Genomic DNA, 12825 nt, shown 5'->3' on the forward strand with positions numbered 1-12825 from the left:
GGAAATCATTTGAAAGTGGTTCATTCTCACCATACGCTATTATGAATGACCTGGTTTTGTCACACTGATGAATAATGGACATGTAATTGATTTATAAGAACAGAAAGCATGTAAAGAGTGTGTGTTTCAGGTGTTATGCTACCTGACCAGACATTTCCCATTGTTCCTTGGGGATCTAGTGTTTGAGCGGTTCAGCCGGATTAAATATAGCCTTCAGTGCCGGAGCAGCCGAACACGGTTTATATAAGGCTAAACTTCACTGAGAGTAAATATTTGACCTGGCACTGCAGAAATCTCCTCGTGTCGCACCATCAGTGGAGAACCAGGAAAAATCCCAGCTGAATTTATTCAGTGCTAACGGATGACTAACGCACCTTTTTCCGTTCCACGTCAACGAATCAAGGGGAAGGTTTAGATGATCCCACGCTTGCCATTGTCATGAATATCCCTGAGGATCTGAGGTCTGAGTCAGCAGAGACGAGCTGGTGCTGATGGAAGAGTTCCCGCTTCTCCGCGTCTGAGGGAATGTGACAGCTGTCAATCACACTGAGCCTCATAGGCCCCGTTCACACTGCAGGCAAAAGTGGCCCAAATCTGTTTTTTTTGGGGTCAAGTGACCAGGTCAGACTTCTTCAGAGGTAGTGTGAACACTCAAATCTAGCCCAGATCTGATTTTTTCAAATCAGATTTAGACCACATACATATGTGGTCCTGAATCAGACCCAGATCTGATTTTTTTCAATGTGGTCGCAGTGTGAACAACCAAGGCGGATTTGATGCGACTTTTACGTCAATATACGTCGACATTTGTCACAATTATGCGCCGGCGAAGCCCTAGACACAACAGACACAGACAATAGCCCAACATTAAAAACTTGACTAGATATGGAGAACAGCGATGGAGCGAGTCAGTGGAGGGAGAGTGAGGTGTTAGACCTAATTAGTATATGAGGAGATACTTCAATTCAAGCTAAACTAGAAGGATCCTACCGTAACCGCTCCGTTTTTGAAAAAATTGCACACAAAATGGAAGAACAGGGACACAGGAGAACAGCGTCTCAGTGAAACTATTCACATCACATTCCCACCACTCCTGGCTTCGTCTACGCATCCACACAGACCTCTGTAGTGAATTTGCAGCCATAAACCCACAAAAGGCAAAAATAGCCAATTTTGCTCTCTTTCTCTTCGTTCTTCTCCTCCTCAGCACCTGCTCATTAATGTTACGGCTTCCATTACACAAACATTTTGAAATAAATGCGAATATGCTTACTTCCTCCATAACCTCCCGAAACTTAGTGCAACCGCGTGCTGCGTCTGATGTCATTGTTATTGTTCTTTTGCGCATGCGGGTTAGTTTGAAACCTCAAACAGTGCAATCAGATATAGGTCACATTTTAAAAGGTAATGTGAACAGCCAATCAAAAAATCGGATCTGAGCAAAAAATCAGAATTGAGCATTAAGACTTGCGGTGTTAACGGGGCCATATTTACACTCTTACGTCTGGCCATACTAGAGGATTCCTGAATAACGGATCAGTTCTCATATAATGGTGTCAATGCAGGCAGATCAGTAGTATTGTTGAATATTAAATGTCCCCAACTAAGCAAGCCAGAAGCCAGAAGCCAGAGCCAACAGAGGCAAGGAATCAAAACTCCATCAGTGACAGAATGGAGAGAAAAAAAACCTTGGGAGAAACCAGACTCAGTCGTAATAGAAACACACAAATCTTGTTTAGAATACTTGATCTAAATATAAAAGAATAGCAGAATCCACACCATAACTATGACAATAACAACACAGAGAATCGATATCGTTGAAATCACATTCAGAATGATTTTTTCCAGCTGATTGATGATAAAAACATTGACAGCCAATCAGAATCCATCCTGCTTTAAAGAGCTCGAGCATTTAAAGCGACAGACGACAAAACTGCAGCGGTTATAATAAACAGAAAGATATCGAGCGCCGGTTTGAACGGGCCTTAAAGCTTTTATTTAGGTAAAAACAGGTTAACAAACATCTCTTTTCACTGTATGATAAGTATGATTTAAATCAGGGGTGCCCAACCCTGCTCCTGCCGATCGACTGTCCTGCACAGTTCATCTCCAACCCTAATCAAACACACCTGAAGCAACCAATTAACGTCTTCAGGATCGCTTGAAAATTAAAGACAGGTGTGTTTGATTAGGGTTGGAGATAAACTGTGCAGGACAGTCGATCGGCAGGAGCAGGGTTGGGCACCCCTGATTTAAACCATGCTAATGCAGTTCCACTAATGCCAACAGAATTTTCGAGTCTATTTAAAAGAATGTTGTGGTCGATAGTATCAAACGCAGCACTAAGATCGAGTAACACTAATAGAGAGACACAACCACGATCGGATGATAAGAGCAAATCATTTGTGACTCTAATGAGAGCAGTCTCAGTACTATGGTACGGTCTAAATCCGGACTGGAAATCCTTGCAGATATCATTTCTTTCTAAAAAGGAACATAGTTGTGAGGATACCGCCTTTTCTAGTATCTTTGACAGAAAAGGTAGATTCGAGATCGGCCTGTAATTGACTAATTCTGTAGGACCAAGTTGCGTTTTTTTAACAAGCGGTTTAATCATAGCCAGCTTAAAGTTTTTTGGGACGTATCCTAGAGACAAAGATGAATTAATGATATTAAGAAGAGGATCTATGACCTCTGGGAGTATTTCTTTCAGTAGCTTAGTCGGTGTAGGGTCTAACATACATGTTGTCGATTTAGATGATTTAACGAGTTTAGTAAATTCTTCCTCTCCTATAGCAATGAATGAATGGAAGTTTTCCTCAGGGAGACTACAATGCACTGCCTGATGCGATACTGTAGTAAACGGTTGCATAGTTATCATTTTCTCCCTAATATTATCAATCTTGTTAGTAAAGAAGTTCATGAAGTCATACTGCTGTGCTGCTTGGAAACGTATAGGGTTGAAGCTTTATATAAGGCGAGACACTGCAGGTGAATAGGGATTTTTTTTTTAAATCAGAAGATATCACTGTGAAACTTCTCCAGTTTATTACTGGAATAAACATAAGAAAAACAAGTTTTGTGTAAATGAATGTTTTAATATGCAAATGAGGCCTTATATACTTAAAAATACTCTCATTTGCATACATTTCCAAAAAACGAATTTGGAAAGGACCAGGTTTAAAATTATTGGTTCGATTTGTTGACATATTAGATGAAAGGGCTTTTACTGAGGGGATTCTGGATAACTTATTTTGTGCTTTAGTAAATTAGAGAATACTGACAATAGCCTTAAAATCAATTAAAATCAAAAATCTATTTTCACCATGTTGTTTGGAGTAAAAGGACCTATAACTCAGGATATGAATGATATATCAACAAATCCCTCTGTAAAAGCCTTCAGAATATAGCTAAGTATAAGACTGGAAAGGTTGGTGCTTGTCGGTGCTACTGAAGTGGATATTTTTGACTCTGAGTTTGAGAAAAAACTCATTGGTTGATCTTTGTGTATAAATCAATAACTGGACATACTCCTTCATATTTAACTACACTCTTAACACCTAGTAGATCTGAATACAAGCTAAGATCAAGTAGATACATACTGTATGATGTTCCACAAATTAAAACAGTGTTTGGTAAAACTGCTTTTAGTTATAGTGCTCCAACTTCATGGAATGAGTTGCAAAACCAGCTAAAACTGCAGGTTTTTATTTCACATGTTGAATTCAAGTCTTACCTAAATCAAATTTATCATCATGTTTGTGATTGTTTTAAATAGTGATTTTCTGTATATTTTAATATTTCTGTGCATCCCTGTCTTTTTGTTGCTTGTTGTTTGTTAAAGTGTATCTTCTATGTGCTGCCTTCTTGGCCAGGGCTCACTTGTAAAAGAGATTGTAATCTCAATGTGATTTTCTTCCCTGGTAAAATAAAGGTAAATAATAAATAATAATAAATAAATAATAAAGAAAAAACTCATTTTGAGAAAACGGCCTTTAAAGTTTTATATTGTATAATTTCATACATTTCTATTGAAACCCCCAACCTACAAACAAAATATATATTCAGTTCATTAATATCAGTAGTGTATAATACTTAAAACACATGGAAAATTGATAAATGAATAAATGAATAGCCTTAAAGGTCCTTTCACAAGATGTAAAATAAGTCTCTGATGTCCCCAGAGTGTGTATGTGAGGTTTTAGCTTAAAATACCCAACAGAACATTTTTTACAGCATGTTTAAATTGTCATTTTTTGGGGCTCAGAAAAACGTGCTGTTTTAGTGTGTGCCCTTTAAATGCAAATGAGCTGTTGCTGCCGGCCCAGGGGGCGGAGCTTCATGAGCTCGCGCTCAGTCTCAGGACAATTTCATCTCACGGAATGATGATAATATCAGAAACTCTCAGTAACGGTGTTCATTTTGACCCAGAGTCGGACAATAATGCCTACAGAGTCAGAGTGCTGTATAGAGATGAAACAGGTATAGTTTAGTAGTTTAATTACGGTTATTATAACGTATTTGTCATCTGCTTGTATGTATCCATTATTAATAGCCTACAAGTCTGCTGTTTCGGACCAGGTCCGAATGATGATCAAACATATACTGATGAGTTTAATAAAGTTTATTGTACATCACACAAAAGATGAAGCGTCAGTTTTACTCCAGAAAATCACCGTAAGAGCTGAGTAAACACAGTAAGTTACAAGAAGTGCGCAAGTACATAAACGAATTTCGGTAGAGTTGAGGGAGCATTTTCTTTAAAAACAAAATAATTCCACCTCGTCTTCAGCGGCTGCCTCAGATTTCGGGAGTAAATAGAGAGAGCTATGTGGATTAATACATCCAGCCACACAACACCTACAACGCTTGGGAGACATTCTCCTCAGTGCAGCAGCTGTGGACTCGATCAGGGCGGGGCTATGTTAGAACGGCAGTGTCTGTCAACACTCGTGGGCGGGGCCTGTGGTGTAGTGACGTCACTAAAGCCGCATTCTGAAGACAGGTCGTTGGGAGACAGTGCTGATGATTTATGGGGATTAATAAAAAACGAGTGAGTGGATTTGTATCACTATTGGCTGGTTGTGTACACACACTGCCAACACACATTTATGTCCAAACAGCATGCAAAAGTGAATTTTGCATAATAAGGGACCTTTAAGCTGAAGAGAACTACCATAACAAACACACATAACAACAGTCACAAAAACTGCAACTTGTCCCTGTTTGTTCTATGTCCATCTATAACTAATTGAATCTAATAAACAGCTCCCCGTTTGTTTACAGCCTAAATGTCCACGCCTGCACCATATGTAGGCCCTCTTCGATCTCCTGTCAGTGTCTTTTCACCTTTTTGGCTGTGCTTATGTTTTGGAGCAGAGAACTAATCACTTAGTCGGATATTCACATCGACCAATCAGATGTGGTTTTCGGCTGTAGATTCCCTGGCAAACTTTCGCGGTTGGCTATTTCTACAAAGGAAATGCCCATATTTGGATTAGACGGCGCTGTGTAGGAGACTGGGAGCTCTACAATGATAACAGGCATGACATGTTTCTGTGAATGGAGACGGCACGGGAGCTTGCATTAGAATGCTAACTTTTGGTGATTTCCGGTAGAAATCTAAAGGTGCAAGTTGATAAAATATAATTAAATAACCACCTTAATGTGTAATGTTGACATATTTTTTATTTTGACATGAAAGCGTACATGTTAAGGGAGCAAACTGGCCCAAAATCTAAAAATTGACCACTGCATGAAAAAAATTATGTTTTCACCTGCTGTGTCTCACCTTAAGCGCAATGAAGCAACTGTGTCTAAAGTGCTGGAAAAGGAAGAGTCAGAAGTTTCTGTCGCAATATCGAGTTCTTCTAAGCTATCCGGGATGCTGAGATGATGAAACTGATCTGGAAGATTATTAAGAAAGCAATCTTTAGTGGCAGAAGTGATGGGTCTAACATATTTGTAAGTTTACACGAGACTAGATAATGATCTGAGATGTCATGTTCTGTTGTCAGAGATGTCAATGTCAGAGATGTCAATGCTCTGTTGCAGAATTTCAACGGCATAAACGTTGATTCCATGTGACAATATTAATTCTAAAGTTAGGACTCAGTCCTTACTGAGACTTGGATCTCGGAGGACTCAGTATTTCACCATTCTCAGACCTGCTGGTGTTCAGCGGCCAGCTTTCTTCCACCATCACATCAGCCTGTGTTGAACAGACCTGGAATCACCAGGGTCACACAGGCAAATATTTACCTATCTTGGCCCAGGAAGAGGCTCTCGAATTGCACCTGTTTGCCAGATGTGTCCAGGAGCCGCTTTATGCCGTCTTTATTCTCAGAGTGAGTCGAATAGCTGTTTATTTTTCCCTTTGGCCTCTTTCAGAAGAACTCAGACATGATGCCAAACCCTCGGACCAAATGTGTCTGTAGAAAACCATCTCTGATGATGTTTTTGACATGGTTCTAATCGAAAACTTTACATGTTCAAGAAGAGTTTCCATACGCTTTCCTCTGAACAGATTAGTCTCCCTGAAGCTTCTGATCTCTGAACTTCATGCTTTGGCAGTTGATTGTTGATCTGAGAACTTCTCTTATTCATTCTTGGTCTTCCTTGTTCAATCCTCCTCATCAGTATCAGGCAGATTCATTCATGAAGTCCTTTCACAGGATCTGTTCTCTTGTTCTCCACTCAATAGTAATCACACTGAACAACAACAACACCAGTCATACGCTTGGAAACACACATAGAGACTCTATAGAGTTCAGTTGTCTGTCTGTGGTTTCAGTTTCATTGTGGCAGTGCAAATGTTTCATGTGGACTACTATCATGGACCTTCAACCCATCAGGCTTACATACAAGGACAAACTCTGGGAAGCAAACGGGAGTGTAATAAGTGCTTATTAGTATCTTTAATCATCGCGTCTTGGGTTTAATATCAGTCTTTATTGGTGTAATATGTTTTATTGATGGAGCAGTTGTGATGAATTTGGCTTTCCCGTGTCTCTTGTCTTCCAGTGGCGATCAGTCAGATATCCTGTAAGTCTCATTTGTGTCCATAACATTGTATCCAGACAACATGAGTGAATTACACAGCTGGCCTTTACATTCAGCATTTTCATTAAACTATCACATGATTTCTCAAACTATCATCAGAAACACATGTGACCGCATCAATGTTTTTAATATGGACTTTAAGCAACAGCTGCTGATGGAACAGCAATGGCGACCAGAAGTAAACCGATTACTGCCGTAGCGAAGAACGTAAAAGTAACTAACTAACAATAAGGAGGACGGCATAATGGATCAATTAAAGGGGTCCTTAATTATGATTTCACTTTTTTAACTTTAGTTAGTGTGTAATGTTGCTGATTGAGCATAAACAACATCTGCAAAGTTACGACACTCAAAGTTCAAAGCAAAGGGAGATATTTTCTTTTACAAAAATCGCTTTTTAAGGACTACAACAAATGGCTGGTAGGGACTACAACGAGCTTCTTCTCGGTTTATGACATCATAAACCCCAAGATTTACATAAACCCCGCCCCCGAACACGCAACACAGGGGGTGAGGCCATACTGCTTCAGAAAAGAGGAAGAGTGTTGTCGCTGTTTTTTATACTCTGGAAAAAGTTTGTCCTAAGGCTGTCAAACTTAGAGAGGTTAAAATTTATTTTTAACACTGTTCCTGAACATCATAACCTCAGCTTTTGTCTGTGCGATGCACATTTGACTGAGAACAGCTTCCAGAATAGAGTACAATGCAGGCTATACGCACAAAAGTATGTCTTATTATTTGTAGTTGTGTATTACCAGTTCCAATTATAAGCTTTATGTAGTTGCTATGATAGCTGTGATGCAAATGAAGGGCAAAGCTTTGCCTCCACTAGCCTGCTAACATTACAGTATTGATATAGTGTTTACTGTAGCTTTTGTAAGACTGTTCACAGCCCCTTAGGAAAAGTATCCATGATTTTGTGATTGATTACTGTTTGTATTAACATAGTTTTCCGACAAATATGATTAAATGGTAGATGAAAAAAAACATACCACTCTGAAATGTCCGTTCAACACAATCCTCTTGTTCGTTAACATTGTCAGGGTCTGAATCGGGCTTGAAATGGTTTGAAATTGATGCCATCGTTAATGTTTACATCTAAGTAGAGCTCGCGGTTATGAAGGGGGTTATGACATTTCCCGAACACGTGCTGAGCGCTGCCAATCACAGCATACTGGGCCAGTTAACCAATCACAGCACACTGGGCCTGCTAACCTATCACAACACACTGGGCCTGCTAACCAATCACAACACACTGGGCCTGCTAACCAATCACAACACACTGGACTAGCTAACCAATCACAACACACTGGGCCAGCTAACCAATCACAACACACCGGGCCAGCTAACCAATCACAACACACCGGGCCAGCTAACCAATCACAACACACTGGACTAGCTAACCAATCACAACACACTGGGCCAGCTAACCAATCACAACACACTGGGCCAGCTAACCAATCACAACACACCGGGCCAGCTAACCAATCACAACACACTGGGCCTGCTAACCAATCACAACACACTGGGCCTGCTAACCAATCACAACACACTGGGCCAGCTAACCAATGACAGCACACTGGGCCTGCTAACCAATGACAGCACACTGGGCCAGTTAACCAATCACAGCACACTGGGCCTGCTAACCAATGACAGCACACTGGGCCAGTTAACCAATCACAGCACACTGGGCCTGCTAACCAATCACAACACACTGGGCCTGCTAACCAATCACAACACACTGGGCCTGCTAACCAATCACAACACACTGGACTAGCTAACCAATCACAACACACTGGGCCAGCTAACCAATCACAACACACTGGGCCAGCTAACCAATCACAACACACCGGGCCAGCTAACCAATCACAGCACACTGGGCCAGCTAACCAATCACAGCACACTGGGCCTGCTAACCAATGACAGCACACTGGGCCTGCTAACCAATGACAGCACACTGGGCCTGCTAACCAATGACAGCACACTGGGCCTGCTAACCAATCACAACACACTGGGCCTGCTAACCAATCACAACACACTGGGCTAGCTAACCTATCACAGCACACTGGGCCTGCTAACCAATCACAGCACACTGGGCCAGCTAACCAATGAAAACACACTGGGCCAGCTAACCAATGACAACACACTGGGCCAGCTACTAACCAATGACTACACACTGGGCCAGCTACTAACCAATGACAACACACTGGGCCAGCTAACCAATGACAGCACATATTGTAAATCGGAAGGAGGGGCAGGCAGTGACGGATCATGTGAAGCACATTCAGATGGATGTCAGTAACAGTTTCCCATCTCTCCTGCAGGAGTCAGATCCCGCTGGCCGATCCTCACACAGGAGTGACAGCAGAGCCGGTGCGGTTTCGCCTGGAGCCGGTGTGGACTCGCAGACGGAGGTTGACCGTGTTCCTGCTGCGCTGACCAACACCCTGCAGCACATCATCTCACAGCTGGATGTGCTCACACAGGTAACACCCAATACTCTCTTCATAATCCCTCTGATACTCACACAGGGAACACCCAATACTCTCTTCATAATCCCTCTGATACTCACACAGGGAACACCCAATACTCTCTTCATAATCCCTCTGATACTCACACAGGGAACACCCAATACTCTCTTCTTAATCCCTCTGATACTCACACAGGTAACACCCAATACTCTCTTCTTAATCCCTCTGATACTCACACAGGGAACACCCAATACTCTCTTCTTAATCCCTCTGATACTCACACAGGGAACACCCAATACTCTCTTCTTAATCCCTCTGATACTCACACAGGGAACACCCAATACTCTCTTCTTAATCCCTCTGATACTCACACAGGGAACACCCAATACTCTCTTCTTAATCCCTTTGATACTCACACAGGGAACACCCAATACTCTCTTCTTAATCCCTCTGATACTCACACAGGGAACACCCAATACTCTCTTCTTAATCCCTCTGATACTCACACAGGGAACACCCAATACTCTCTTCATAATCCCTCTGATACTCACACAGGGAACACCCAATACTCTCTTCATAATCCCTCTGATACTCACACAGGTAACACCCAATACTCTCTTCTTAATCCCTCTGATACTCACACAGGGAACACCCAATACTCTCTTCATAATCCCTCTGATACTCACACAGGTAACACCCAATACTCTCTTCTTAATCCCTCTGATACTCACACAGGGAACACCCAATACTCTCTTCTTAATCCCTCTGATACTCACACAGGGAACACCCAATACTCTCTTCATAATCCCTCTGATACTCACACAGGGAACACCCAATACTCTCTTCATAATCCCTCTGATACTCACACAGGTAACACCCAATACTCTCTTCTTAATCCCTCTGATACTCACACAGGGAACACCCAATACTCTCTTCATAATCCCTCTGATACTCACACAGGGAACACCCAATACTCTCTTCTTAATCCCTCTGATACTCACACAGGGAACACCCAATACTCTCTTCATAATCCCTCTGATACTCACACAGGGAACACCCAATACTCTCTTCATAATCCCTCTGATACTCACACAGGTAACACCCAATACTCTCTTCTTAATCCCTCTGATACTCACACAGGGAACACCCAATACTCTCTTCTTAATCCCTCTGATACTCACACAGGGAACACCGAATACTCTCTTCTTAATCCCTCTGATACTCACACAGGGAACACCCAATACTCTCTTCTTAATCCCTCTGATACTCACACAGGGAACACCCAATACTCTCTTCATAATCCCTCTGATACTCACACAGGGAACACCCAATACTCTCTTCTTAATCCCTCTGATACTCACACAGGTAACACCCAATACTCTCTTCTTAATCCCTCTGATACTCACACAGGGAACACCCAATACTCTCTTCATAATCCCTCTGATACTCACACAGGGAACACCCAATACTCTCTTCTTAATCCCTCTGATACTCACACAGGTAACACCCAATACTCTCTTCTTAATCCCTCTGATACTCACACAGGGAACACCCAATACTCTGTTCTTAATCCCTCTGATACTCAAACAGGTAACACCCAATACTCTCTTCTTAATCCCTCTGATACTCACACAGGGAACACCCAATACTCTCTTCATAATCCCTCTGATACTCACACAGGAAACACCCAATACTCTCTTCATAATCCCTCTGATACTCACACAGGTAACACCCAATACTCTCTTCTTAATCCCTCTGATACTCACACAGGGAACACCCAATACTCTCTTCATAATCCCTCTGATACTCACACAGGAAACACCCAATACTGTCTTCTTAATCCCTCTGATACTCACACAGGGAACACCCAATACTCTCTTCATAATCCCTCTGATACTCACACAGGTAACACCCAATACTCTCTTCTTAATCCCTCTGATACTCACACAGGTAACACCCAATACTCTCTTCTTAATCCCTCTGATACTCACACAGGGAACACCCAATACTCTCTTCATAATCCCTCTGATACTCACACAGGGAACACCCAATACTCTCTTCTTAATCCCTCTGATACTCAAACAGGTAACACCCAATACTCTCTTCATAATCCCTCTGATACTCACACAGGGAACACCCAATACTCTCTTCATAATCCCTCTGATACTCACACAGGAAACACCCAATACTGTCTTCTTAATCCCTCTGATACTCACACAGGAAACACCCAATACTGTCTTCTTAATCCCTCTGATACTCACACAGGGAACACCTAATACTCTCTTCTTAATCCCTCTGATACTCACACAGGGAACACCCAATACTCTCTTCATAATCCCTCTGATACTCACACAGGAAACACCCAATACTGTCTTCTTAATCCCTCTGATACTCACACAGGAAACACCCAATACTGTCTTCTTAATCCCTCTGATACTCACACAGGGAACACCTAATACTCTCTTCATAATCCCTCTGATACTCACACAGGTAACACCCAATACTCTCTTCTTAATCCCTCTGATACTCACACAGGGAACACCCAATACTCTCTTCATAATCCCTCTGATACTCACACAGGGAACACCCAATACTCTCTTCTTAATCCCTCTGATACTCAAACAGGTAACACCCAATACTCTCTTCATAATCCCTCTGATACTCACACAGGGAACACCCAATACTCTCTTCATAATCCCTCTGATACTCACACAGGAAACACCCAATACTGTCTTCTTAATCCCTCTGATACTCACACAGGAAACACCCAATACTGTCTTCTTAATCCCTCTGATACTCACACAGGGAACACCCAATACTCTCTTCTTAATCCCTCTGATACTCAAACAGGTAACACCCAATACTCTCTTCATAATCCCTCTGATACTCACACAGGGAACACCCAATACTCTCTTCATAATCCCTCTGATACTCACACAGGAAACACCCAATACTGTCTTCTTAATCCCTCTGATACTCACACAGGAAACACCCAATACTGTCTTCTTAATCCCTCTGATACTCACACAGGGAACACCTAATACTCTCTTCTTAATCCCTCTGATACTCACACAGGGAACACCCAATACTCTCTTCATAATCCCTCTGATACTCACACAGGACACACCCAATACTGTCTTCTTAATCCCTCTGATACTCACACAGGGAACACCTAATACTCTCTTCTTAATCCCTCTGATACTCACACAGGAAACACCCAATACTGTCTTCTTAATCCCTCTGATACTCACACAGGGAACACCTAATACTCTCTTCTTAATCCCTCTGATAC

At 41.9% G+C, this 12825-nt stretch overlaps 1 protein-coding gene across 1 annotated transcript in view; it reads left to right on the top strand.

Moving 5' to 3' along the window:
- Nucleotides 1-12825, top strand: part of poc1a (POC1 centriolar protein A) — a 111734-nt gene that overhangs the window by 76279 nt on the left and 22630 nt on the right. Inside the window, exon 10 of the mRNA XM_079857751.1 lies at nucleotides 9387-9548. Within this exon, the coding sequence (XP_079713877.1) occupies nucleotides 9387-9548 (162 nt within the window). The remainder of the gene's footprint in view (nucleotides 1-9386; nucleotides 9549-12825) is intronic.

This window comes from Squalius cephalus, assembly GCF_949319135.1.
Source record: "Squalius cephalus genome assembly, chromosome: 22".
Lineage (NCBI taxonomy): Eukaryota > Metazoa > Chordata > Actinopteri > Cypriniformes > Leuciscidae > Squalius > Squalius cephalus.